Source organism: Plectropomus leopardus, chromosome 19, assembly GCF_026936395.1.
Source record: "Plectropomus leopardus strain MGB_pleo_1.0 chromosome 19, ASM2693639v1, whole genome shotgun sequence".
Lineage (NCBI taxonomy): Eukaryota > Metazoa > Chordata > Actinopteri > Perciformes > Serranidae > Plectropomus > Plectropomus leopardus.
The window spans coordinates 14,829,762-14,857,570 of record NC_142194.1 but is presented as its reverse complement, the minus strand read 5'-3'; the positions used below and the strand labels follow the sequence as shown (position 1 = coordinate 14,857,570).

The 27,809-nt window shown below is 39.0% G+C and overlaps 2 protein-coding genes across 3 annotated transcripts; one reads left to right on the top strand and one right to left on the bottom strand.

Moving 5' to 3' along the window:
• Positions 1-3,409: 3,409 nt before the first annotated feature.
• Positions 3,410-17,885, bottom strand: pde6c (phosphodiesterase 6C, cGMP-specific, cone, alpha prime). Of its 2 annotated transcripts, XM_088070206.1 has the most exons (22): positions 17,244-17,881; positions 15,973-16,125; positions 14,816-14,905; positions 14,562-14,702; positions 14,385-14,459; positions 14,188-14,252; positions 13,787-13,853; positions 12,986-13,033; positions 12,144-12,293; positions 11,873-12,016; positions 11,451-11,516; positions 11,106-11,261; positions 10,649-10,756; positions 9,788-9,897; positions 9,604-9,691; positions 8,631-8,731; positions 8,372-8,479; positions 8,163-8,226; positions 7,646-7,720; positions 7,428-7,511; positions 5,714-5,867; positions 3,410-5,608 (listed from the first exon to the last, which is right to left on the bottom strand). In XM_088070206.1, the coding sequence occupies exons 1-22, from the start codon at positions 17,709-17,711 to the stop codon at positions 5,562-5,564; spliced, it is 2,562 nt and encodes an 853-aa protein (XP_087926332.1). In that variant the 5' UTR covers positions 17,712-17,881; the 3' UTR covers positions 3,410-5,561. The 2 variants fall into 2 exon arrangements, with proteins under 2 accessions (XP_087926332.1, XP_087926331.1); XM_088070205.1 differs by having other exon boundaries at positions 9,604-9,897; positions 17,244-17,885.
• A 5,407-nt stretch (positions 17,886-23,292) lies between these two features.
• Positions 23,293-27,094, top strand: rbp4 (retinol binding protein 4, plasma). Its single transcript, XM_042507500.2, has 6 exons — positions 23,293-23,338; positions 23,602-23,704; positions 23,863-23,999; positions 24,394-24,500; positions 25,986-26,198; positions 26,368-27,094. The coding sequence occupies exons 2-6, from the start codon at positions 23,603-23,605 to the stop codon at positions 26,415-26,417; spliced, it is 609 nt and encodes a 202-aa protein (XP_042363434.2). The 5' UTR covers positions 23,293-23,338; position 23,602; the 3' UTR covers positions 26,418-27,094.
• Positions 27,095-27,809: the final 715 nt, after the last annotated feature.

Below are 27,809 nucleotides of genomic sequence, written 5' to 3'. Positions count from 1 at the left end.
TGAAATGACTCCACGACGCTGGGCCAGATTGCCATGAAATTTGGTGCGGATGTTTGTGTTTCTGTGGGACAAATTGTACTTTAGTGACTCTTTAACTTTTCATCTAGAGCCAACATCAAGTCAAAATTTTTATTTGTCCAATACTGTAGTTAATGACTAATATTTGTTAAACCAAGAGGCCTTTTTCACAGCAGACGTTTTGACTTGTAGTTGCAGGAACAGCACAGGTGTTACTCATCACCTTAATGATGGCTGTGCTCTAAGTGTCCCAGCATGCATGATCCCTGGAACAGGGTTCCCACAGATCTTCAAAAAGCCTTAAAAGGCATTCTGTCTCATTCATGAAATGTGAGCAGAACAAATATTTGTGTAGTTTGTTTTCAGAGGGAAATGTATGAGTATTGCAGCATTCATCACTAGCTCAGATATTTCTGACTGATTGATTGGCATTCATGAGCCAAAAGTTCATGGTATGGCTGAAACTGGCTCAAGGCAGGGTTTATGAGGCTCAATATTTTTGTGCAAAAATTGATTCAATCTCAGCATGATGGGGATTAAAGCAGTGCAATCCCACATGCAAAGTGAGGAGCACAAAGTCACCAAGAAAACTCCTCAGCAAACAGCAGGTATTTCCTAGTTCTGCATTTCCCTTGTCTCCATCATGAGGCAGTCAACAAGAGTGTCCTTAAGTGTCCCTAAATACCAATATTTGCTGTTGATTCATGCTTATTTTTTCTTCAGTTTTGTTTTTTGTGAAGTTGGTCTTCAATTTAATTCTGTGTGGCATTTAAAGTCTCGGAGTCTCAGCTGTCATTAGTTTCATTATTTCCACCTGTGATTTTCCTACTGTGACATGTCAAAATAGTCTCTGTGAAACAGCCTTTGACAATCTCATCAGCCTCAGCTTTTCTTTGTGTGTTGCACGAAGTAGCAAAATGATAGATGTCAACATGCTGATGGCAACATGGTCAACATTATACCCCTCAAACATGTTGGCATTGTCACTGTGAGCATTTAGCAGCTACAGTCCAGCCTCACAGAGCTTTTTTGTCACAACCTGGCTGAGGGAATGTGACAGTAAAGCAGTCCATGCAAGGTTGTACTTGAAAACAAAAGTACTTAAATAAAGCTAAGGTAACAGAAATGAACAGTGGGTGTGTGGATCAGCTTTGTCAGCAATGAAAGCACTGCATGGAGCAGCAAACCAAAATAACAAAGTCAAGTATGGTGCATGTGAGCTGTGTAGGGAGAACCAGAGTGAAGACAGGAGCCAGCTTTTAAAGCCACAGGGCCCAGGTGATCTTAATCAGCTGATGACCCTCACCTGTCTGCTGAATGCCAGCTGAGGTCAACCAGGACAGCCTGCAAGATAATTAGACTGTGTCTTAACATGCCTGTAGAACAGGGATACTCAACTTACTTTGCCCAGGGGCCACTTAAAAAACAAAAAATAATATTATTTATCAGAATATATAATAAATAAATTGCCTGTTTAAAACCTTTTTATGTTTAATGTCCTCATCCATCTTTGCATGAGGCAAATCCAGTCACAGTTGCCCTGCACAAGTCCAGTGTATGCAGTAACGCATTTAATATTTGAGAATGAAAAGAGAAAACACAATCTGAAAGAAAACATAAATAAAATAGAAAATAACTGTTTATCAACATAGTTGCCAAAAAATGTCTGTTAATTGGCTAAATCAATGATCATTTCAGCTGTACTTTAATAGTTGAATAGTTTAACTTAGCAAAACATCATATTTTATAAATTCTTATTACAGGCAAAAATCTTAATTTGTAAAGTAACCTGTGACTTAAGCTATCAGAAAAATGTAGTTAAGTAAAAAGTGCAAAAATTTCCTCTGAAATGTGGGAGAATGGCAGTATTAAGTGGCATGAAAAGAAAATACTCAAGTGAAAGTACTTTAAATTTGCACTTAAGTACAGTTGTTGAGTAAATGTACTTAGTTACATTACACCACTGCATTTAAAAAAATACCAGTAGTCTTTAATAATGATAGTCGGCAGGCCATCTGGCACTTTGTTGCACGGTTGATTTGTTTGTTTGTAAGTTAAGTATCACTTCTGTAGACTCTTAGTCTTGTTTTCGCATGTTAGAAAACTAAACTAAACTTTGAGATATCCCTTATAAATTGAAAATGTAATGTAGATTTGGTACATTTTCCAGAGTAGCACTTTTTTCTGTGCGAGTATAACTCAGTGTAGAAACACAGCATCTGCACTCTGCTGTTCCAATGATTAGCTTAAGGTGTCCCTCCGGCCAAGGTCAGATTGAGGTGTTACCTTGCCCCCGATTTGCGGGGAAGGAAACTGCGTGAGGTTGCTGGGAGATTATAGACCTTAGCTTAAATAAAGACAATTACGTTACCTCTTACTGCTCTGTCTGCCTCTTTTTAATGTATCTGTTTTCACAGGAGAAGTCATTTACTGTGTGATTCATTGCATTGTTCAGCGAACAGATGGTTAAGTGTAGCAAACAGTGCGTTGAGTAATAAGAGCCTGTTGTTTTTGAATGGCGGTGGGATGTAATTTGGCCCCTGGCTACACTTGTGCACCTGGATGCATTTACAGTTAAACACTTGTGTTGTCAACGTGTTTTCTTGGTTTGTATTTTTTTACATGGGCACACATATAGGGCAATGGGGGGAATTTGTAAAATCCCAAATAACAACTGATTGTATTGTAAAGCTCGCCTTCCTCCCATAAAAATACTCTCCTCAAAAAATAATCTCATTTATAATTAGCTAAAATATATGAAAATATAAATATGTTCATCTGCTTTAAATTTTAACATAAAATTTGAAGGTGGAGCCCTGTGAAAAGAGGTGGAGGGAGTACAGCCTGTACATGGGGCCAGCTCTGCACTTACTGACCCCTAAATTGTTGAGGGAATGTTAAGGTTGTGTTGAAACAGAGGGTTGACAAACTACGTTTTTGATAGATTTAAGGGCTTGTTTTGCGCTTCTTTGTCAAAATATTTAGCCAGCAGCATTCTGTACACCTGCTGGTGTACACTGCTACAGCATTATTGTTCTTTAAAGATTATTGATTCCTAAATTACTGTATAAATAATGGAATTAACACCATGCAACATCCAGTTTTCTGCATGCAGAATCTGCAGGAGATGGGATGCTGAAAAATACAGCCAGACAACATTGTATCGAGCGAGGATCAGAACCAATCCACTGATCCTCTTTCCCCCAGAGGCTCATCCAGCTTTGGAGCCTCTAAGATCCCTGCACGATATATGACTAAGAACGAGCACTGTTGCAGCTAAGCCCAAGGTTTCTTAAGTTCACTTTCTGTCTCTGTCTAACCTTCGTGTGCAGGAGTCAGGTGTGAATAATAGATAATGTACCACCTATTTTGATATAGAGAAAAAGTCTAATTTCTTACACTTCCATAAATTCCTTTATTTGCTTACACATATTACATCTCATGACACATACATACAGTAGAGGTCATCTCGTCAAATGATCTAAAGTCTGGAAGACAGTTGATGAGATAAGCATAAAGTATACAGTGCATTATTTGGTACCTCACAAAAAGGATCCTTGATGGAAAAGTGAGGGACAATTTCATTAATCACTGGAGACAGAACTAGTGGTGTAACCATCTAAAGAGGGTGTGTGCAGCAGGAACAATGAGGTAAATTAATGGGTAATTTATTTTTTTACTTTCAGTAAATGTTTTTGCACAGTTTTGTCCCCAGTGATCACAATAGCTCCTCGCTTCACCTCAAGCAGCAGAAAAGGAGTTTCCAAGTAGTCCCAAAGCCATTCTGATAGGATTAAGGGCCTTTGATTGATGCCCCGTTGATTAGAGGAGATGACATTGTGTAACAGGAAGTTGAGAGCCACAGCTTGCCTTTGCCCTCGGGAGCTAAAAGTGTTTCAGAAGGCGCACCATGGAGGGTGAACTGTCAACTCAGATGCCTGATCAGATTAAGTTTACATGGAGATTCAAGTTGACTCCAGATCAAACTGCAGCTGATTCATCACACTGTTGCGTCACTTTGGACTTTGGCCCGTGCCAGCAAACAATCGATGCTGCTATAGCTGCATCTGCCACATTTTTAAACACAAGTCTTTGCACATACATACAAGGCTTTGGTAGCCTCCTCTGTAAGAAGGGTATTTAAGGTCTAAAGCTGTGTGGATCTCAAACGCTGGCGGGCGATCAAATCAAATCCTATCCAATCTTCTTACAGGAGAGGTAGATCTACCATACCCTCTTTGAATGTCTCCTGCAAAGGTTGCTTTTACTGAACATCCTTCAAGTTAGTTTTATGCTTCAGTTAAGTTTACACAATTTACATTTTACAATTTCTCTATAATATACTATATACATGTGAAATCATGCACATCTTTTTTGGACTGATGTGGAATTACAATATATTCCATTCAACTTGCAAAGTCATTTCTTTCACGGTCGTTTGACATAAAGGTAGCAGCTCTTGTTTTTTTCCAAAGCTGACAATAAAGTTACACAAATTCAACACATTTTCTAGGTGCCTGAATGTGATTTTAGCATGCATTTGTTCACAATATTCACAACACCCTCTCTCAAAGCTCGCCTCACCCTCTCCATCTGTGGCGACAGTTCAATACAAAAAAACAAAAATATAATATATAGATGGATTGCATATTAAAAGAAATAAATAAACCCATACACAACTCAGCGCCTTTTGAGGTAAAAGAACATCAGCCCTTGTGATTGCCACTCGCTGTATCTGAGCTTCAAGGTTTGTTGCACAGCATTAACAGATCCCTAAAAAAATTAATTCCACAACCCATGCAACTTTAACTGTAAAAGAAAGACAGTTCAAGTAGTATAAAGTTATGTGATCATTATTTGCCTCAGTGCATTGTGCAACCTACAGTACTACTGTACTGTGTGGTGACTGACTGCCAATAGGAACACTGTGTGAAAACTGTTGATTTGGCATGTATGCACCCCACATGCAGCACATGCTGTCCCCTAGTTGAGCTATTTATACTAAATAGTCTGACTTGGGTTGTTTGCTTACAGCTTATCCAACCATGGTTTCAAACCATATATCCCAGGAATGTTTTGATTATTGCTATGTTAACGGAAAAATATATGTTGTCCGTGTATATGTTTTTCAAATGTTCATGGCTGTGTGTTGTAGAAGCAGAGGAAAGAAGAAATGCATCACATCTTCCAAGTCAAACAGGCTTCTCTTGCAGTCAGAGTCCCAACATTACTTCATCTTCGACTCTTCCCTTCTTGGAGGATAGTTAGGCTGACTGGCTGCAGATTGGACCACAGACCAGACCTGACTACACTAGACTAAATTAGGCTAGACTGAAACCAGACCAGACCAAACAGGGCTCGCCCGGACTGCACCAGAGCAGACAGCAACCTAACCAGAGAGAACTACGCTGGTGTAGATTAGACGAGACCAAGCTGGCCTAGTCAAGCCCCAACTAGACTAGCTGTCAGACCAGAATAGGCAAGCATAGCCTAGATTAGTCCTTACCAGACTGCATCAGTCCAGATCCAAGGACTGGAGGAACTTAGCAAATGGTGCAAGTCTTTGACTTTGACGGTTCGCCTCCACCAGCTAAATAAACACAGAAACAGAAAAAGATGTATTGATATGGGACAATTCTCATCACTGAATCAGGCCATCAACTGGACCAATATACACAGACAAAACAGTTTTTACCTTTCTTGGCTTCCTCTTCTTCCAGTTTCTTCTTCTCATCCTCAATAGCTTTTATCTTTGCGTTGTATACCTCAGCCAGCTCACTCCAGTGTGACCTGTTGTTGTTCAGACCATCAAACATGGGCTGGATCTCTTTGTGGAACCTGGAGAACTCCTGATACAAGAAAGAAAATACAGAGAATGTAAGCATGTTATTCACACTGTGGGGCGCACAGAGAGGGAAGGACTTACAGGAAGGAAAACTTTGGTGTGACAAATATATGATATGCCTTTTAGTCCTGAAGTCTGCAGGGACGGCGAACACGTGCATTTATATGGATGTGTGTGTTCTTGTCCAAATACCATCCCGAAAAACAGCCAGCTGACATTCCTCTCAGGGCCAGCTGGGTTTAGCAGGTTTATACATCCTGTTATTGGATATGTATGGAAGTTGGCTGAAGCTGCAACAGTATCTCTGTAAAACTACAGCCACAGAGTTCGATCTTCACCTCTCTGATGTAGTTTTATCTCTTATCTCAACATTAATATCTAAAAATAATGACTTAGTATCACAAAATGAAAAATAAACATAAAGTAAACACTTTAAATTATCTACAAATCTTACAAATAATGAGTATCTCAAAATTACAACTTAGTATCACAAATATCTTGCAAAATCACAACTTAATATGACAAATTAATGACTTGGTGTCCCCAAAATAGAGACTTAAAATCTCAAAAATAATGACTTAGTATTGCAAAATAACAACTTAATATCTCAAAATACTGACTTACTATCTAAAATGACTATTTAAAATGTAAATTTTAAAATGTGACTCAGTGTCTAAAAAATAATGAGTTTCCCAAATTAATGGTTAAGTATCTGAAAATATGACTTAATACCTCAATATAATAATTTACTATTGCAAAATGATGACTTAGAGTTGCAATATAAAGACTTAATGTCTAAAAAATTATAACTTAATCTCTCACAATAATGACTTAGGGTCTCAAAATGACTTAGCATCTCAAATAAATGACTGAACATCTCAAAATAATTTATTAGAAACTACTAAATACTTTTACTTGTTTGCATTATGAGCTAAGACAAGAATATATTTTGATATATGCAGTAAAAGATACAGTTACATTTCTGTATCATACCATATAAAAAATTGAAATAAACCACAGTGAAAATGAGATCAACTTGTAGCCTAATTGACTGATTTCTTCCTCATTTCACTGAACATCAAGAATTTCCCTTTCAAATTGACACTGTCGGCAGGATCTTGAGTTGTTTTTTCGGGTGAGCAAGTTTTCTTTTTTGTTTTGCCTAACAGACTCAAGGACCTTTGCTCACTTGAGAAAACATCTCTGAGAAAAAATCTTTTAAAAGAAAGGTAGAAGATTCTCTAAAATTCTTAATATATTCTCCATTTCATTGAACCAAGAATTTCCCTTTCAGGCAGAATATGTTTTTAATGGAGATTTGCTGGAAATCAAATAGAATCTGGATTAAATATTACACCCCTCTTAGACCTTGGTTGTGTTTAAATTCCAGCAGTTACAGATAAATCGTTAGAACGTGACGCACAGACCTGACTCCCTTTTTACAAAATCCACGTCTGTCTTTTCTCATGCCTTAAGTCCCATCTGGAAACCATCACCTCCTCTTTATTGTTTATTATAATCATACTCATTTTTTCTACTGTACAGTGTTAAAGCTGTGAATTACCTTGTACACAAATGAGCACACAAAGTCGATGAAACCACACTGCATCTTGGGTAGCTGTTCGGCACAGTTTCTGTCCATCATGGGCTGAGGGAGACAGAGGGGAGAGTTTCAGATGAAAAAGCATTTGCTAAAAAAAAAACTAAAAAAAAATAATAACAAAATAACATAAAAGCAACAGAAGAGTAGAGGAAGAGGCACAAGAGGGGTATGACCCTTACAATTGGTTGTTGGTCCAAAACAGTTCTCTCCAAATCTCCCTGTTCCCAGAATTCAGCAGCGACCATCAGAGCCACCTGTGGAGAAACAGACAACAGGAACAAAGAATGATGCGTGGGAATAAAAGAAAAACACAGGGAGGACAGGATTAGAAATGAGTAGCAGGACATTTTTTTATATAGTGTAGGTTATTTTCGGTTCTTTCCATGGACGAAAGCTTTTTTCATTGGATCTCAAAGAAACAGCAAACACTGTAAACACATGGCCTATTGAACTGTTGAAAAATTAAAGGAAAGGAAAGAAGTCTATATTTTTTTTGGATAGAATAAATCTTAAATTATTGAGCTAGACAGAACCAAACATAACTCGAGCTGAATAACCCGATTAAAAACAGGCAGGGTAAAATAATGCAATATATTTACCTCAAAAATCAGTCGCTCTTGGCAGAACAAATGACATGAAAAACTTTACTATATATATATTTTATCAGCCCATGTGCAGGTCGCAGAGGCCACCCACCTTGCTCTGTACCTCCCAGGGTTTGGTGATAGCTGACAAGTCGCAACCTGTCATCATCATGGCCCTGGAGGTGAGAGACAGACAGTCAGGGAGGACATGATGACACCCTGCCATTGCTGTCTGTTTCAGAAATTTTCTCACAAATACATGTCAGAGGAAAGTGAGCAGAATTTTCTTGGTATTATCTTGGGTTTGAATCAGTTACATACATGATGACTTCCTTCCTGGTGGGGTTGTTGGAAACAAAGTCAATGGCCTCCTTTTCCTCTTTCATTTGCTCTGTGGCATTCACAATGTTTTGGAACAAGGTTCTCTTTCTGTGTGATGACATAGCAGACAGTCAGCCAGACCAATTGAGTTAAACAAATACACAACAGCAAACAGACAAACATTGATCAGCTGCTGCTAAAGCTCTACTAGGCTGTGGCAGTAGCATTGGTAGCAGTCAGAGCATTTTGGAAAACCTACTTGAAGTAAAGGGCCAGATCTGTGGCGATGATGCAGACATCGAACAAGTGCTGCACATGCTCAAACTGACGCTTCTGGAGGTTGCAGAAGAGGTTCAGGCTCTGTGAGAGATGATGAAGAGTGGTCAAAACATGTATGCCATTTTTACATATAAAGGTTCTGTATGTAAATTTCAGAAAATCATTGACATTAAGTGAACTGCAGTCAGTATCCTGTTTCTCACGTCTTTGCTCGCTCACGGTTATGGAGCACAAGCATCGACAGGCATCAGCTAAAACGACGACCAACACTAGACTGATCTTGATTGACTGTCATCATGGATGTTGCAGGCTGGAAAATTTATTTCAATCATATTTGGAATAATGTTACTAGCTTGCCATTTGTAAATTATTCGTATCAGCTGGTATTACAAGGAACCAACATTTTCACACACATACAAATCTACCCATACCCACTACTTTAGAGAGGAGCTATTTCTCAGTCTACACGGCTAAGCCCACAGACGTCAGGTTTTTTTTCCAGCAAGTGGCCGAGTGTTTACGAAAACAAAAGACTGCGGTGCCTGCTTGAGGGACGTGACTCGAACGCGGCCTACACCAAACGCGATTGGCTGTGAGGAGATCATGTGAGAAGTGATGCGTTAACACAGATGTAGATTAGGGCAATTTTGGAATTTTGCCCCCTGTACATCATACGGAGGACAAAATTATCGTACAAATACGATAATTATCTGGCAGCACTGGAGAGGCATGACTTTTAGAATGTGCATGACATCACATCCTTTGGATTGTCCCACGAAATATGGCCCGAGTCCTTTACATATAGACTACCAAGAAAGTTGGGAAGGTCTCAGTTTCTAGGTTTCGTCACAACATGTTCACACAGTGGCAATATGAAAACAATTAAAATTGGTAAAAAGTTACAAACAGAACCTTTAAGTCAGATTTTTTTTTTGTCCAGTAATGTGTCATACCTCCTCCGCCATGAGTGTCTTGCTGTACTCCAAATGGTGCCTCTCCATGATGGAGGAGCCATGGAGTTTAGCTAGAGGAGATGCACTCCTACAGAAAAAAAGAAAAGGATGGGAGAAAAATATATTTACACACAGGTGAAGCACATGCGTACACTTCCTTTGCACACAAAATATTTTGACTTGCTTTGTCTGGTAGAGGTTGTTGGTTCCTCTGTGGTCGATATCGTGGCAGAAAGCAGCAGCCACCATGGCAAAGGCATCTAGATCAGAGTAGTACTTCCTCAGCCTCCCTGTCTGTGAGGTGGGAGAGACAAATCATGAATTATTGCGTGCAGGTGCTGGGGTGAGTCATATGGATTGTGACCACCTATAAAAAAAGCATGATCTGTTCAGAACATAATAAAAATTGTTTTCTCATTTGGAGTCTGTTTCTAGAGCATTTAGACCCAGAAACTGCAGAATTTTGGGCACCATCAATACTGATGCTCTCACAGGATTATAAGCACTTAAAGTACCTGTATTCGTGCAATTCACAGCTAGCTTTATGATGAAATAAAACATGTTATGAGCATGTATGGGTGGTTCACACATTCCTGTAAAACACAGTGGCCCATTAAGCTGTCACTACATGTATTGTGTTAGATATTTTGCTGTGAGTTGCAGAGTAAATTAGCATCACTTGCTGTCTACAAGAAACAAGAAGAGATGGAACTACAACAGTCCAGAGGGCACTTCTGTTCATTTGTAAGCTTTGAGTTTAGGGCAGTGATACTCAGTTTATGGTCCATGGGCCAAATATGGTCCACAATAAGGTGCTGGGTGGCCCCCAAGCATTTTTTTTTAACTCACAATGAAAATAAATTGGGATTTTGGGACTTTTAATGTAAAAAAGGTGCAAGAGTGCATAAAAAAGCATCAAAATAAATCTTGTTTGTGAAAAAATGTGCTATGTCATTTTGCAAAAGTGGCTCTCGGGCAAAACAAGTTGAATATCTCTGGTTTAAAGTTTACAGTTGTTGCATGCAGATGTGTGTGCGGGCAATACCTGCAGCAGGCAGAACATGGTGTGGCCTACGTTAAATCCATGCCTCCAGTTGTGGTAGGTGATGGCGCGGTAACCCTTCCTCACTGTGTACATCCACTTGGTCAGTGTCTGGATGTAAAAGATAGAAATTTCAATTTTGAAGGCTTTCAGATGAGTCATGGCCATGACCTTCACAGCTACTTCTCTCACCCCAAATGATTTGCATGGATTATACGTTTGCATTTAAAAGTTCTTTAATCCTACTTTTTATATGCATTTAATATGAATGCTATTAAAATAGTAAGCTTCTGGTGGGAACACAAACAAATAACGTGCCCTGCTCTATGCATACAATTATATCCAAGTTGGAAGATAGCAGCAAAAAAAAGGATTTTCTCCACATTCTTAAGACCACTGGCACCACAAGAAACCAGTAAGAGCTTCCTGTAAGGGCAGACAAATCCAATGCATGACTCACCTCTGCGGGAACTTTAAACTTCTCAATAACTCCGAGCTCAAAGAACATGCGAATTCCGGCTTTGATGAGGCCGAACTCCGTGACGGGGAAGTCGCTAAAGGAGAACAGGTACAGACTCTCTCCGTCGACATTGTCCGCTACTGGGCAGGTTGCTCTCTGAGGCAAAACACAAAAGACATCCATGAATCATTCAGTACTCAAAAAAGCACTCATAATTACAATGTTGGTATCAAAATGGTAAAGAATTTTTTTCAAAGAAGTAAAGCAATGTAATGATCTTGTTTTAGTATCACAGTGTTTCATTTTATTGGTGGTTTTTGTCCTGAAGGTTTAAACAAAACCTACCAACAGTTTGTACATCTCTTTCTGGTCACAGTCTTCAGGCTCTGCATCAAACTTCTCTTTGGTGTTCTGGTTAGAAAAAAGAGAACAATAATTTATAATGGCATTCACACTGCACACCCCATGAACATGTTGTGATCACCTATGGGAATTTACAGCTTGAATTTCTAGATCTGTAGAACAAAAAGCAGAAATTATATCATGTTTTTAAGCACTTCAGACAAGTGCTCAAATCAGTGCAGTAACTGTTTTGTCATTGTCTCCACCAGACCTTTTATAAGTCATCTAATAGCTGCTAATGGAGGACTGCTACTCAAAAAGCTATTCATGGCGCATTAACCTTTGACTACTTTTAATCCACGCTCGAGTGGCCTCTTGATCAAATGCTCAGAGATCAAACGTGGGTGCATCAGGTTGATACTGACCAGAATGGTTTGCAATTCGTCTTTGGTGCACATGGTCTGGCACATGAGCATCTCCTGGGCAATTTCTTTCCTCCACTCCATACGGTTCAACTTGTCGTAGGTGTCACAGTTCAGCACGGACCAACCCAAAAACTGCGTCAGGGCCTGGCACAATGAAATGGTGAGGGAGAAGAAATGTGAACATATGCGTCTACACACAGACATGTAACATGATACCGCCAACTACATATAATGGAGACAGGGAATAAAAAAGAGAATGCATGGTGCTGACCTCAGTGATCTGTTCATCGTGTTCATCGAATGGCTTGCCGTCTTTCCTGTTGAAGAAAGTGGCGATGCCCACAATTTCTTCCTTTTTGTTGACGATGGGCAGCGACAAAACGTTCTTGATGACAAAACCCGTCTCATCCACAGCCTCTTTCTGAAAGACATCGAAATAAAGGATTCAAACCATGCAATCTATTTTAAGCCATTCTTCCTAAATATGGGCACTGAATCTGCATATTGCACTGGAAGGGCCCTAAAGGGAAACTATACCCATTTTTAAATTCATACATGTTATTCCTATGGTCTAAGACAGCCAAAAAAATAAGCAAATAAGTAGGCATGAACAAACTCCTGAATCGAAAAACTAGACTGCTAACAATAAAATTTGTGATGTCTTCGGGTATAAAGTCAGGAGCTGCTCCATAGACCATTGATTTGGAAAGGAGTTGTAGATGACAGTGAGAGCATCCAGGGGATTTTTTGAGCATGTGGGTACATTTTCTGTTTCTGAACTAAGAACACTACAATCTCACTTGGGTATAAAAGAGAGCAAAAAACATTCTGGGGGTCCACAAAATCAGATCCCCATTTATTGTCTATGGAGCAGCTCCACAATTAATACCCAATGACATCACAGATTTGAGACTCACTTCTCTGATTTCTGGCTTTAAGAGAGAGTAGTCCATGTTAAAAAATAATGACTAAACTTTCCTAGACTATGGCAGTAACTCATTGGAATTCTTTATTAAGTTAATGTTTCCCTTTAATATTTGTAAGTATATCAAAACGGATATTGGTGTATATTGCATCATCCTAAATGTAGATGGATTGTAAAAATCTCCTCACCTGGAAAGTGAAGTAGTCATCTGCAGCCACGTTCATCATGTTGCAAATCTGCAGGCAGACACATTAACAACATTAAAGTCAAGCGCTTTGCTACGACAATTCATTACATTTTTACTTAAAACTGCTATTTCTAATCATTTTTGAGACAACCTTTTATCTGTACTATAGTCAAGTCAGTTTTATTTATAAAGCTCATTATCACAAATCACAATATGCCTCAGAGGCCTTTACAGTATCCCTCTGTCCTTGGACCCTCATAGCAGAGAAGAAAAAACTCCCCCCAAAAGCCTTATAATGGGGGACAAAATGGTAGAAACCTCAGGAAGAGTAAGTGAGAAGGGATCCCTCTTGCACGATGGACAGATGTGCATTAGATGCCATGTTTACAGAACAGTATAATTACAGCAATATAAGAGTATTTATCTATGTTAAATCATGTTTACTTTACTTTATGGTATTTTAGTACATTGCAAGGGTTTGCAATATGTCCAACTGTTAATTGGGATTTATTAAATGAAAATGATAAAATTAAAACTGTGTTGATTATTGTATTCAGTGCTATAAACTGACACATAACTGTACCAAGTCACTTCATGTGCAGTATTCCAACTTGTTCTTTTGCCTGTTTTATGTCACATTGCACCAAATGTGTCTTTATTTCACTACACTCTCATGCCACCACATCAGATGTTGACATGTCTCTGTACCTACTCCAAAGCTAAGCCCCCCTCTATTTTCAAGCCTTTACAACTCAAGTGATTCCCATAATTAAGTGCCCTGCGGCGGCAATGAGAGACTTACAAAGCCGTTTTCTGCAACATAGGTGGGTAGGCCGCTGACTAGAGCCCAATGATCTGCAGGCGGACCACTGAAAGAGCATGAAAGACAGAAACATAAAGAGTTGTGAGACCTGGAGTGAGCAAGTTTTCTCTGAGAAACATGTATAACAGAGCGGACAGTCATTATGTTGCTCCTACAGAAACCATGACTGAATAACACTCATCAGAAACACCCAGGATTGTCTGTGGATGTGTTTTTCGTGGGTTTTAAATGTTAATTTGAGGGGGATCAAATTATATCTAAAACTGAGTGAAAAAAAAGATAATTAAAAGTGTGAGCACTGCTCATCAGGGTTTTTCTAAATTCTGTTTTTAAGCTGTATTTTGAAATGTATGTGTTTGTTTGTAGCTGCTGCTGCTCACGGTATGACTTTGATTTCTTCTTTGCCTTCCAGGAGGTAGTCAATGATCTTGTAAAAGATTACTTCCTGTACAAAAAGAAGAAGCCCGTAAGCAATTATTGATTCATCTTTAAACTACAATAGAAAAGTTGGAGCAAGTAGCTTAAGTACCACACATCACAAAAACAGAATCAACAAGGAGAAAAATGAGTTTGTTACCCTGCCATCTGGTGTTTTCGGTCCTTTATAAGGTTCCACGTCTCCCAGTTTCACCGGCCATTCATCATAGAATTCCTGCAGGACAAAAAAACAGACAATTATAGTTTAAAGACATTATCCATGAATGCTATCTATTCAACCCTATGCATAAAACCAAATTTATTCTGCAACACCAACCTTCTCTTTGGTCATGTCCAACAGGCCCACTGAGTATCGTTCACAATTTAGATAGATCCTTACAGTGTAGAGCGCTTTGTGGAACTGTCTCTCAATGTCCGTCAACTCCTCAAATACTTTACTGGCCGACCAGAGCAGCACCTACAACGGAAAGAACAGCTGGTAATTGCATCTGTAGCTGTGCAATATAGTATATTTGTTATAATATAGGGGGCACAGTGTTCATCAGTATTATAATGGGCGATTCAGTGTACCTGACTCCTTCTGGACTCCACGTTGAACATGTAGTTTGTGAAATGCTGCAGGGTGATGACTTGGGCAAAGGTCATGTACTTGTGGAAGAGCTAAGGACCAAATGAGATTAGAAATTTTATCAATACACAAGAGAAGATATAAGACTAAGATGATTTTTTTTGTGTTGTACCATTTGGTTGCATTTACACCAGCAAAGTTGTGACTGCTATCATAAAGTGAACTGTATGGGAAGAATATGGTGGGTGTGAAGAGTGGGTATCCTCATTCTTGCAAACTTCAAGAGATCTTTTAAGTTTGGCTAATCTTTACACAAATATTTTGTACATGGATTTACATAGAAATTCATTTCATACATCTTTGCAGACAAATAAAATCCCATTACACTTGTGCTTAACAACCCCTTTGATGCTTGATGGAGTAAACATGAGTGTGTTTTTCTTAAATATCCAAGTTTACATTTCAGAGATGCATTTTTCCCGATAGAGATAAAATACAAATTGAAAACAAGTAGAAACCTGAGCACAAAGAGATAACAGACATTATAGTGCATTTTAGTAGTTAACGCTTCTGCCCTGTAATCCCCTCCTTAGATCTCTTTACTCTCTTTTTCAGCTCCTGTGAATTAACATTATAACACCAAGAGTCTGCGAAAACATCATTTCCATCTGACCCAGTTCATTCTTTATGGAACTGCGCCTCAGTGTGAGTTTACGGCTCCTGAATGATAAGACACAGCAGTGGATGTTGTTTGATATAAGCGAAGAGATAACTTATTCCCAGTTAACTCATTATGCCTTTCTTCAACTTGAATGTTCAAAAGCAGCCAAATAATTTCAGGCAGGTCTGATTGGCTCCCACTGACATAATTGGAGTGTTTTACACCCTACTGGTGCAATTAAATTACCACAATAATCTTTATTTAGTACATTTCAAATGGCAGAGCGCAGGCTTCTTAAAGTAGTAGGCAAAAAAAATGTGGACATGATGAAATAGGAGGTATGTAGGTATGTAAGCTATTACATAAAATAAAGAGGACTGAGTAATGATACTATAACAGTCAGTGTCAGCCGTGTGTTCAAAACACAACACTGTTCCAGCTCACTCATTGAATGACAATGGGTAAGAGTGAATTCATGTTTACGGTGTGTATTGTTACCGTCTCATCTTCTGGAGAGAACGCGTCCGCTCCTATTTTGTTTAGTGCCATGACAACTCCAAGGCACTCTTTGTCAGCCATAACAGGGAAAGTGAGCATGCATTTAGTCTTGTATCCAGTCTGTTTGTCCACAAAGTCAGAGAACTTTGGATTCTGTATGGGGAGAAAATGAAAAACTTGAATTCGGGATTGGTTAAAGTTGTACATAAAACAACATCACTAACATACAGTAGCACTGTTCATTTTATTCTTTGCAGTTCTGTGTAGTTTAAACTGCCTGTCAAATTGACAGATTCATAATGTATCTAACATCTACTTCTTTCAAACAGGGGGTGGCATGCTGTCTGATCTAACTTTTAAATAAATAAACAACAACTTGTGGTTTATTCAGATACTAATATTCTATTATTAGTTACACTTGGCAGCAAAAGACTTTCATGCATTCACATTTGTCTATTGACCTGATGGATCAGTATATCATATCCTTCTGTCATAATAATTCTGACGGCTGAGATTTCATGAATCTTGCTGCACGCTAAAAGTAGCACTTGGAGTAAAAAAAAAAAAGCCATAAAATATATTATATCATTTACTATTAAATAAAATCCTTTTCCTTCACATGTTTCATCACTTATTTTGGCATCACTCATACGCTTCAATATCAGTTGGCCTAATTAAAGCTATGATATTTTCAAAGCAACAATAGCAAGGACCTCATTGTGCATATTAGGCTATGAGTACATATGGACAGACAAAAAAAAAAACCAATTTTACCAGATCCACAATAACTAGAAAAAAAGTGTGACTGTAATGTATTAATTTGACTGTGTACCCATTTAGAAATAAACTTAGGGGAAATTTGTGAAGCCTACACTCCAACAAATGACCTTAGCTAATAAATTCGTATTTCTTGTAAAACCGACAAATATCATAGCATAGAGGCAATTTTCACTTATAATTTCATAATTTTATTTTTTTAATCTGTGATCTATTAAACCCCCCCTTAGTTTTACATTGTTGTGGTTTTTGTACCATTATTACTTTTTCTGTTTATATTACCATGTAAAATGCCTTAAAGCGCTGTATGAAAAAAATGTAGGTCTATTATTTATTACCATTACTGAAAAAGATCACATCTCAGAAACAAGGAGCCATTGCCAAATTTTTGACTACTTCAGAGTCTGTGACACACTCATACACACACACACACACACACACACACAAAACTTTTTTGTGCGCACCTGGGAGCCCGGGCACTTGACTGAACTCACCTTTGAGACGTCAGGAACATTTTGTGGCTTTTTGCTTGTTGCGGTGTGACCAACAATACCCATGTCCAGAGGGAAGACAATTTCAGCCTGCGGATCGACCCTGTTTACCTCATATTTGGAAGTTGGCGTCACGTCAAAGAGGACAGTCGCCAGCTCAGGTATTCCGTTTCTCGACCGGCACGCGTAGTAACCGATCCTGTCGGCCTGAATGATTAGGGCCACTCTCTGCAAAACTTTGTGAAGGGACGGCTCCATTTCCCCTTGTTTCTGCATCTCCTGGACCAGCTCGAAAATGACGGCCGCCTCTTGCACAGAGTTAATATCCTTGAAGGAAGCAGTGTCTTTGACATCGACAGGTTCAGAAAAAGCGGCGGACAGGGCTTCTGCGCGCAACTTCTTATCAAAGTATTCTTTGGCGAACTGCGGGTTGTTCTCCAGGTATTTCTCCACGCTATCCTTGTCTGCCATTTTGAGCTCGAGTAATGTTGTATTCCCGTCCTGTCTTTTTCACAAAAGCATCACCTGTTTGGGGGTAAAAAATGGTGAGGGGAGCTGAGTGATGGCCTACAGGGCTGGGTGCATCAGTAGCATTCTCCTCCGCGGTCCTCAAGGGAGTCACTAACTCATCCCGTGTGTGCAGACAGACAGAGCAGGACAGAGTGCGGCTTAGAGGCTGAAAGGATCAAAGTGGCCACTAATTAATGTGACGTCATGACATTAAAACCCCTGCTCTAAGCGTCCTTAACCTGCAAATCCCAACGCTGATCATTTTATATCGGGTAACACAGGAGAGAGTGAGACTGTTGTCAGGTCAAATGGCAGGTTGGATGCAGGGGCTGTGTCAGGAGAGGACGTGAAAGGATGGAGAGGGTCCCTGAATCACTCCAAACACAAGTGGCAATAATACCTCATTTGTCCTCTTATCCCCGAACATAACACTACACACATGGTGACACCTTAGTGCAGGCATACTCAACATGCTTTGCTTCTGGGCCTCTTTTGCAAGATGACAGGAGGCACGAGGCCAGTTGCAGCAGCTCCCGGGATTTTTCGAGGATTTTAGGACATTTCTAAGATTTTAGGACGTTTCTAAGATTTTAAGACCGTGTTAGAATGTTAGCACACTTCTAAGATCTTAGGACGTTTCTAGGATTTCAGTGCAATTCTAGGACATTAGGATATTTTCAGGATATGAGAACATTTCATGGATTTTAGGATGTTTCTAGGATTTTAGAACATTTATCAGACATTAGGATATTTCTAGGATTTTAGAATATTTATCAGACGTTAGGATATTTCTATGATTTGGGGAAATTTCTCAGATTTTAGGACTTTTCTAGGATTTTAGGACATTTCTCAGATTTTAGGACTTTTCTAGGATTTTAGAACATTTATGAGATGTTAGGATATTTCTCAGTTTTTGTGAAATTTCTCAGATCTTAGAACATTTCTAGGATTTTAAAATGTTTCCAGAGTTTAGGACATTTCTAGCATTTTAGGATGTATTTAGCATTTGAGGACATTTCTCAGATTTTAGGATGTATCTATGATTTTAGAACATTTCTAGGATTGTATGACCTTTTAATTTTTTCAGGATTTTAGGACATTTCTAAAATTTAGGTACATTGGGGACTTAGCTAGGACCTCTGTCCTAGGATCCTCTTTTGATAAACAAGCCCTATTTTGATTCTTTTTTATGTTCTCTGGCACCTTATGTATACTAAAAGTACAACAAAAAATCACAGTACGAATCACTTTACTTTAATTTTGAATTAGAAAATGGTTGGAGGGGGGCACCTGACACCCTAGCAGGGTCCAGATTTGGCCCACAGGCCGTTAGTTGAGTATCACTACCCAGGTGATACTTAGGCTGCTAAAAATCTCCACTGGAGGTTTATGAGGAGTGTCTAAGCATTCCCTAATAAAGTTGCCTCATGCCTGGGTGTCTTCCAATCTAATATTTAAAGTATAATCCCAACACTTTAACACTCTGAGCAAGCAGGAGACATTTCCTTGCTTCAAATAACTCCAACCCCTGCATTTGCGAGCCAACCCCTACATTGGTATTACCCTTGTTTTATCCCTGTTGTTGCTGCGGAGGAGGTAGTACCTAAATAGTCCCAGCTACAGGCAGCGATCGTGTTTAGAGCCATAGTTGTAAATGTGTGAGCAGCCTACCTGCGTGGTCCATTTAAATCACCATCATCATGGAGGTATTGGTCCTAATACTGGAAATTGGCCAATTAGTGGGACTTGGACGTCTGGGAACAAGGCCCTAAACAAAGATGGCTGGCTATTATTAACTGAGTGCACTGTCTGGTTAGCTGCTGGCAGGCTGGCAAGACAAGGAGTTCCCCACTATTTTCTGCCTGCGGGGATTAAGGCAATCTTATCAAGGGAGAACTACAAAAGGTGTGTGTGTGTGTGTGTGTGTGTGTGTGTGTGTGTGTGTGTGTGTGTGTGTGTGTGTGTGTGTGTGTGTGTGAGGCCATTGTGGAGATAAGTCAGAGCATCCTGTTTCACAGTGGGGGAAAATGGTTGAGTGTAAGTGTGCGAGAAGGGAAATACAGGCAGACAGACAGGAATTGCCAATGTAATGATGAATAAGATGAATAATGGCATTTCTGGTAGCCAATTCCTGTATTTTGTTTTCAAACTTAACAGAATCAGTCATGTCTATTGAGAAATGTTTTTCATGATTTTTTTAACAAGTACATGTAGGTCTAATAAAACTAGAAAAGTGTAAAGGCAGAGTGCAGATCTCCACCAGGTGGCTACTTTCCAGCTGCTACGGCCACATTCATTCCAAACAATTGCAGCAGACGCGACACAATGTGTTTCTGAAGTGTTCCAAAAAAGTATTAAAATACGCACCTTGCATATTTTTGTCTGCATTGCACAGAGCGCATTCATTTTTTTCTGCTAACAGGCACTGTATGTAAAACATAGATAGTAAGTAATTATGAGGACAAATGTATTTTCAATCACCATGATCCATGTCATTCATAACTGGATTTTTAAAAGTATTAACTTCATCTGTAGGCTACAGCACAACAAAGTTGGTACCAACAATTAAAATCACAATTAAAACAGACAAAAAAAGAAACAATATAACTACATAGTCTACTTACTTAACTATGGTAGAAGCACAAATCTATAAGTCGACAAAATCAGAAGGAAAAACACCTCACTTCTGAAGTGCTCCTGATGTGGTATGACATTATGCAGTGGACAGAATGCTGCACAGTGGGATTGTTCCTCCCAACTTCCATGTAATCAGAAAGTTGGCGATGGTAACCAAAAACTTTTTGATTTATCAATCTCGTTGTGTACTTAATTTTAGTGGATCATAATAAACTGGGTATGAGAGTTAATCTTCAGATTCTCCAGTTCCAAATGTGATAAAACCTTTTTCATGGATGTTAGTTTTGGGCCACGAGAGCAAAAAATATGGCCTGCAGCAGACTAGGTCAGACTTGTTTTTAGCCAAGTAGATTTCCAGAACACTTCGGCAGTCAATCACAGTGTAAAACAGTAAATGAAACAAGTTAAACAAGAGAAGTCCTTACAAAGACCATTAAAAATCTGCACACAAAAACATTATGCTTATTGGTCCAGTTTGCGAGATTAGCTGCAGACACAGATATACACACACACTAAATGCATGAACCCCTCCAGGCTTATGTTTGGGGGAGATAAAAAAAAGTAATATTTATTTCATTTTAATTGTTTGTTTTTTGGGAGGTAGCGAACTTTTAAGTATCACTTTTAAATCACTGTACTGTAATGCAGCCTTTCAAAACCAGGAAAAGACAGCACTTCTAATGTTAAGATTTCCAAAATGTTCGATGATATCTTGTCTCATATCACAATATTGATATATTGGCCAACCCCAAATTAAGTTAAAAACACTAATTCCCTGTTACACTTCTGCTCTCTTTAAAGCCTAGATACTCAGATGGAAGCCATGAGGTCTTTTGCCCAGTCCTTCAACTTGTGGGAGGTCATTTAAGATTTTGCGTTACTTAACTTTCACACTTCATCAAAACAAGAAACTGACTCCTGCTTTAAGCATGACATAACATCTTCCACTATACCACCCAAAATGTGAAATGCATGCACAAGCCTGGCCATCTATAACATATATAGTTTCTTGGACAATCTTCATGATTATCAAATGTTGCCTCTGGCCACATTCCAGCTGTTATTATTTCTGCTGAAAATGAGTGATGGTGCTATTTTCCACTGGCCGGGGCTTCGGTTATGCAAGCTGCAGATGTTTGGCTGCGCTGTGCTCTTTTTACTCAACAATGCCCTCAGAGGACTGGTTACATGAGCTCCGTGCAAAACAACAGCATCAATTTATAAAAGTCTGCCACAGTAGATTTAAGTCAGATGAAATACAGACCTGTGTTAGACAGCAGTTAGCGTATTTCTCTTAACTTGCCTGCACTGTGAATGATGTGCACTTAAACGGTGCAAACATGGAACAGCAGACTAAAGCAAATCAGAAAACTGGCACAAATGGTTTGACCCTTGGGAAAACAGCATGTTTTTTGGGGGGGAAATAAAAGGTTCTTATACACATGAGATTACATCATTATGGGAGCCATTAGCTTTAGTTTGCTGAGCTGTTTTGGACTTGCCCAATTGTAGACACGTACAGAATTTCACAAGCATATTTAACTAACACTTAATCCCATCATTGACTGGCAGGAGCGTTGTAGTGGGGATAAAAAGTTTGATTTTCTTTGCATTTTTTTTATTTCCAAGTAATTAGTGCCACAACTTAACCCCTGACAGTCCATAGTTCAGTCCACCCTTGCTCTAGTATTCATCTCCAAATACAGCTGGAGCCATATGTGACTGCTTATGCTGCTGAAGCACCAACATACATTGTCATGTATTTCTCCCAAAAAGAAAAATAAGGGTTCCAAAAAAGAAAAGAAATTTGGCTGTAAAACACTTCATATGTAAAATTGGGATTAATTGCATCATTTCTATATTTAATTGCAATTAACTGTATTTTTCTTTGATCATGTGTTTTCAATTCCATCATTTTCCATTTCAAAAAAGTCCATATTGACAGGATAAAGCTATTCTTACCAGATTTTATTGATTAGGAATCAAAGGACAGCAAAAAAACTGCATGCCACTATCATAAAGTGGGCATTTCTGTAAAGGGGAGATGTACGGGTACCCATAGCACCCATATGGACCTTTATCACGTCGCTATTTCCATACCTAAAAATAATAAAGAGAAAGGCAATGAAAGTAAACTGACTATTACAAAATAAGTCAAACAATGTGTCAAAGAGGATGGATCAAGAGAGGAGAAGCAGGGGGCCCACAGAGTGCTTATACATAGTACCCAGAATTTAGTGCTACGCCCCTGCTGACTACAGACTTTGCTCTTGGAGAAGAGGTGATTATCTGTCTTTCACATTGATTATATTCTTTTTGCAGTGGACTTCAGCACTCTGTCCACCACTTCTACAAACACAATCACAGTCAGCTAAAAGAATCCCCTGACAGCATCATCAAGTCAACAGCTGATGCAATCATATGGATGCTGCTGGGAAGCCTGCGTACCTACAGACACATTTGATGGTAAATTAAAAAAGGACAAATGGCTGAATCTTGTTGTTCTCACCAAAAAAGAAGGTTCAGTCCATGCACGCAAAAACATTTCAGTTAGATTTATGATGCTTAAGTGTAGCTATCTGTGTGTACACTTTTGGAGTGTGACAAATGTGTGACATGCATTGCACAGCTTGTTCCAGATGGTCCTGTTGGCTTTGCAAGCAGTTTCTTTCACAAGACCAAGAAAACCTCAGTAGAGTTCTGACGGGAAACACATTTTTTTGGGGGGGGGGGCAGAGAGGGGTGTTGAGCCAAACGTGCAGAACACACAAATCAATAGGACAGGGGCTGCAGTTATGTAAATGTTTATCCAATGAAAGGCAGGCTAGCTGTGGGGAGAGCAGGGGAGGGTCACATCTCCAGAAGTCATTATGCAACAGCAGCCAACTGTTTATAAGGCCCCAACTTTACCAGAGGATCAGAGGATCTCTGTGAGCTCTTCACTTGAACAGGTATGCATTGACAATGGACTTGTTTTTTTTTAGAATTTACACTTTGAACTGAACATTTAAAGTGAACGTAAGTGCTTTGGCAAAAGTGTTTTTTTGTTGTTTTTTTGTAGCACATAGGCAAATATTTTATGGAATTCTCTTACACTTCTTTACTTCAGGACTTGAATGTAACTGTATTTTTATCTGCCCTCTGTCTCACCTCTCCCTCTCTAAAAGTGTCCATGCTGACCACTTCTTTCTGCCTTTATTCCTTCCTGAGGTAGAATGCTGCGGTACGTTGTAGCCCTCTGTCTGCTGGCTGTGTCCTGGGCACAGGACTGCCAGGTGGCCAACATCCAGGTCATGCAGAACTTTGACAAGACAAGGGTAAGTTGGAAGTGCTAAGAGATCATATTTACTGTGTTGATTTATCTTAAGAGTTTTCCTAAAGGGTTTTTGTGTAATCCTCATATTTTGTCCTTTTACTTTGAATGAGAAACACTGAGGGGTAAAGTGGACTCAAACATTGGATTTCTGTGTCATAGTATGCAGGGACATGGTACGCCGTAGCAAAGAAGGACCCAGAGGGTTTGTTCTTACTTGACAACGTTGTGGCTCAGTTTACTATCGAGGAGGACGGCAAAATGACCGCCACTGCTAAGGGCAGAGTCATCATCCTCAAGTGAGTTCAGTTCTTTACTGTAAAGACTCACCTTTCCCCGACTTGAGCTTCAAATTTGTGCAACCTGCTACATTCTGTGAGCTTAAATCAGCATGCTTTTAACTAATTTTCTTTTAAATCAAATTTGTTAGTTTGTTTTATTATTTGTATTCTGTGTCTCTTGCTTGATGTATTGGTTTTTATTCCATGTTCCTTTGCTTGCTTGCTTGCTTTTATTGTTCTTATTTGTTTCTTGTGCTTTTACCCGTGTAATCTGTAAAGCACTTCTGGTTGCCTTTGGGTGCAAAAAGTGCAACACAAATAAATGTGTCTTTGGCTGCCTTTCTCTCCTCCTTTTCTCCTCCATTTTCTCTCACATTTTTCATAATGTTCTCATCTCTTTTTTGGCCTCCAGCAATTGGGAAATGTGTGCTGACATGTTTGCCACCTTTGAGGAAACCCCTGACCCTGCCAAGTTCAGAATGCATTACTGGGGAATTGCATCCTACCTGCAGACTGGAAGTAAGTTGTTGAATATTTACACCAGAATGCTAATAGGACCAAACTTAAATTGGGATTTGGTGACAAAATCAAGGCAGCTATGTATGATCTGGCACCTTATTAGTATAAGGTTTCGAGGTCTGTTGGGAATCATAAATATTGACCCTCTGAGCAGTGTGTGGTTCTCTGTGACCCTGACCTTGGAGAATGAATTAAACCAATGCTTTCCAGAAAGAGATCCAAATGTCACTGAGAGTAACTCTGACATTATCTTATGACTAACTGCTAGCCACCGCTATCTCTAAAATATATCCATAATCCCAGTGCTAACCCAGAATGATGGATTTTTATGTGAACTTACATTTTCTGTGTCAGCTGCAGTAGCAGTTCCCCATACAACCCAACTTTATCATCAGCTGTTGACTTGATCATGCCATCAATGTATTCTTTTATCTCCAAGTTTGCAAATGGTGGACTGAATGCTCAAGTCCACTTTAAAGAGAAAATTAGGCTGAGGCTTTCTTAATCTTTAAAAAGAAACTGCTAGCAAAGCAGAGAGGACCATCTGGAACAAGCTTTGCTATACATTGCATATCTTTGTCACACTCTAGAATATACACACAGATAGGCACAAACTTTAACGTCATAAATGTTTTCACTTGCATGATCTGAACCCAATTATTTTGTGTGAAAAAAACCTGGATTCAGTCATTTCTCTGTTCTTATTTACCAATCAAATATTTCAGAAGGTGGGTATGCTTCCCGGCATCATCCATATGATTGCATCAGCTGTTGACTTGATTAAGCTGTCGGGGGACTCTTTTATCTCCCACTGACTATGTTTGTATAAATGTTGGACTTAGTGCTGAAGTCCACTTTAAAAACAGAACAATCAATGTTAAAGAGAGATAATTAAATCTTCTAAGTATAAAGTCTAGAGTTTCAAACACCCGTCAGTGATGATGGGGTAATGTGTGAGTTAGTTAAAAATACTTGTGTACTTCTGTACGTGCGAGAAGTGGGGAAATTAGCGATAGAGACCAAAACCGCGCTTTGTATCAGGCTGTAAACATGTTTATTTCTGCTGTAAAGTTGGGCATTTTAACATGGGGGTCTATGGGGATTGACTCGCTTTTTTTTTAGACAGCCTCAAGTAGCCACTCAAGGAACTGCAGTTTTAAACTGCATTTTTCAGCCCCAGAGGTTGCTGCTTGTCTGAGCCCTGATGCTTAATAACATTTGGCTCCTCCCTTGCCTTTAACCGAAACAGTAGCATTTATCAAACAAAAAAAACAAAAAAGCTGCCATATAGAAAACTTCAAGACATGAGGTAGTTGTGAGATGGAAAGACAAATTCCACTGTCATCTGTAGCATACTTTCTTTGGCCTAACACTTACCAGGCAAGTTTAAAAAAACAGTGTGCAAATTGTAAAAGGGTTTGGTAAAAATAATAATCCTCTCTCCCCCTTACATCTTCCCTTCTCTCCTCCCCTACCCACTCTCAGATGATGATCATTGGGTGATCGACACCGACTACGAAAACTACGCCATCCACTACTCCTGCAGAACAGTAGACTCAGACGGCACTTGCCTGGATAGCTACTCCTTTGTTTTCTCTCGTCACTCGACCGGTCTTAGGCCAGAGGATCAGCCCATTGTCACCCATAAGAAGGCCCAAGTCTGCCTCCTGGGGAAATACAGACGCGTTCAACACAATGGTAAGTTCAACTAAGTGCTCAATTGTTATCAATAATTTCAGAAACCATATATTTTCATAACATTAAAATGCTGTATACTGTGTTATGTTTTTTTTTTTATAACAGTGAGATGATTACCTTTGTGATTTCTTTTGTGGTAAGCAAAATGTTTATCTTCTCTCCACTACAGGGTTCTGCGAAAACGCCTCACCTTTTGACGTTCAGCAAACCTCTATGTGAAGCACCTTCTCCTCCTCTGCTTAAGAGAGAAAGCAGCCCATACCTCTTCAACATCAAACTAAAATGGCGAACTATAAGCTGACACGTTCACATGCTGTAAACAGAGGGAAGACAACTGTTGGGGCTGGTTTCTTTTCACTTTCCCAAAATGTCCCTATTAGTAAGAAAAAGATTCTGGACTTTTTAATATCAAGTCCTATCCCCAAAATCTGTCATGTCTTGTTTTTTTTGTTGGGGTTTTTTGTTGTTGTTCTTTTTGTTGTACAGGAACTTAAGTGTAGTTTACCTTCTGCATGGAAACCAGTGGAACTACCCCCCTGGTTCCAGTGGCAAACTAGACATATCATATCACTGAAAAACAACTTTTGGAGCTTTTCGTTCCAATGTGATAAATAATCAGCTGTGAAAATCTCTTATGAGTGCAGCTGAACTCTAAACATTACTGCAGCTCTGGAGCGTTAACGCCATGTTCACTACAAAACCAGGTTAACAAGTCACTGACTTTGCTTTTACACTGAAGGACATAAAGTATCTTGTAGCATAAAAGTAGATATTGTTAATAAACCAATACAAACATATTAAGTCATGTGCTATACAAGCATAGTAGTTTGGATTTTACTTGATTGTATGATGTATACTTTTTGATCCAGTTTTTGAAATAAAACATTCATACCGTGTAGGCTCTGTAAATTTTTGATTGCCTTGAAATATTTATCCGTATTATGGGATTGCACATAATGAATTCATGTTGCTGGCTGTTGGATTCAGTCAATCAAAATCCAAGTATATATAGAATTTTGTGCGGTTTATTCTGATCTTTTGACATTGTGCAGATGAACTTCATCAGACAAAAGCAAATGTATGAAATTAGTTTCTCGCAACAGCTCCCTATACTTTAACTAAGCACCTAATTGTTAGGTGCACAATTTCTGTTTTCACATAACACAATTTTAACATATTTTTTAAAAACAATTTATGAACTATATATTGTAGACATCACATACGATACAGTTCGTACATTATCAAGTCTAACTTAAATTTCAAAAAAACTTTTTTTAGTGTGTTTTGGGTGGTGTTTAAAGGTCCTATGTGTAGGATTTAGGGGCATCCACTTCTAGAAATGGTACATAATATTAATTGCTATGTTTTAGTTAGTTTATAATCACCCGAAAAATAAGAATTGTGTTTTCTTCACCTTAGAATGAGTCATATATACTATTATCTGCAAAAAGCCCGCCATGTTGTTTCAATAGTCGTCCAGAAAGGACCAACAACACACTGACTGTGTGTGTTTTCGCATTGGTCACCATAGTTCTCCTACACGCTTGGCACATGGGAGATTTTTCAGTTCTGCAACCTCACCGATAGATGGCTCAAAATCCCACACATTAT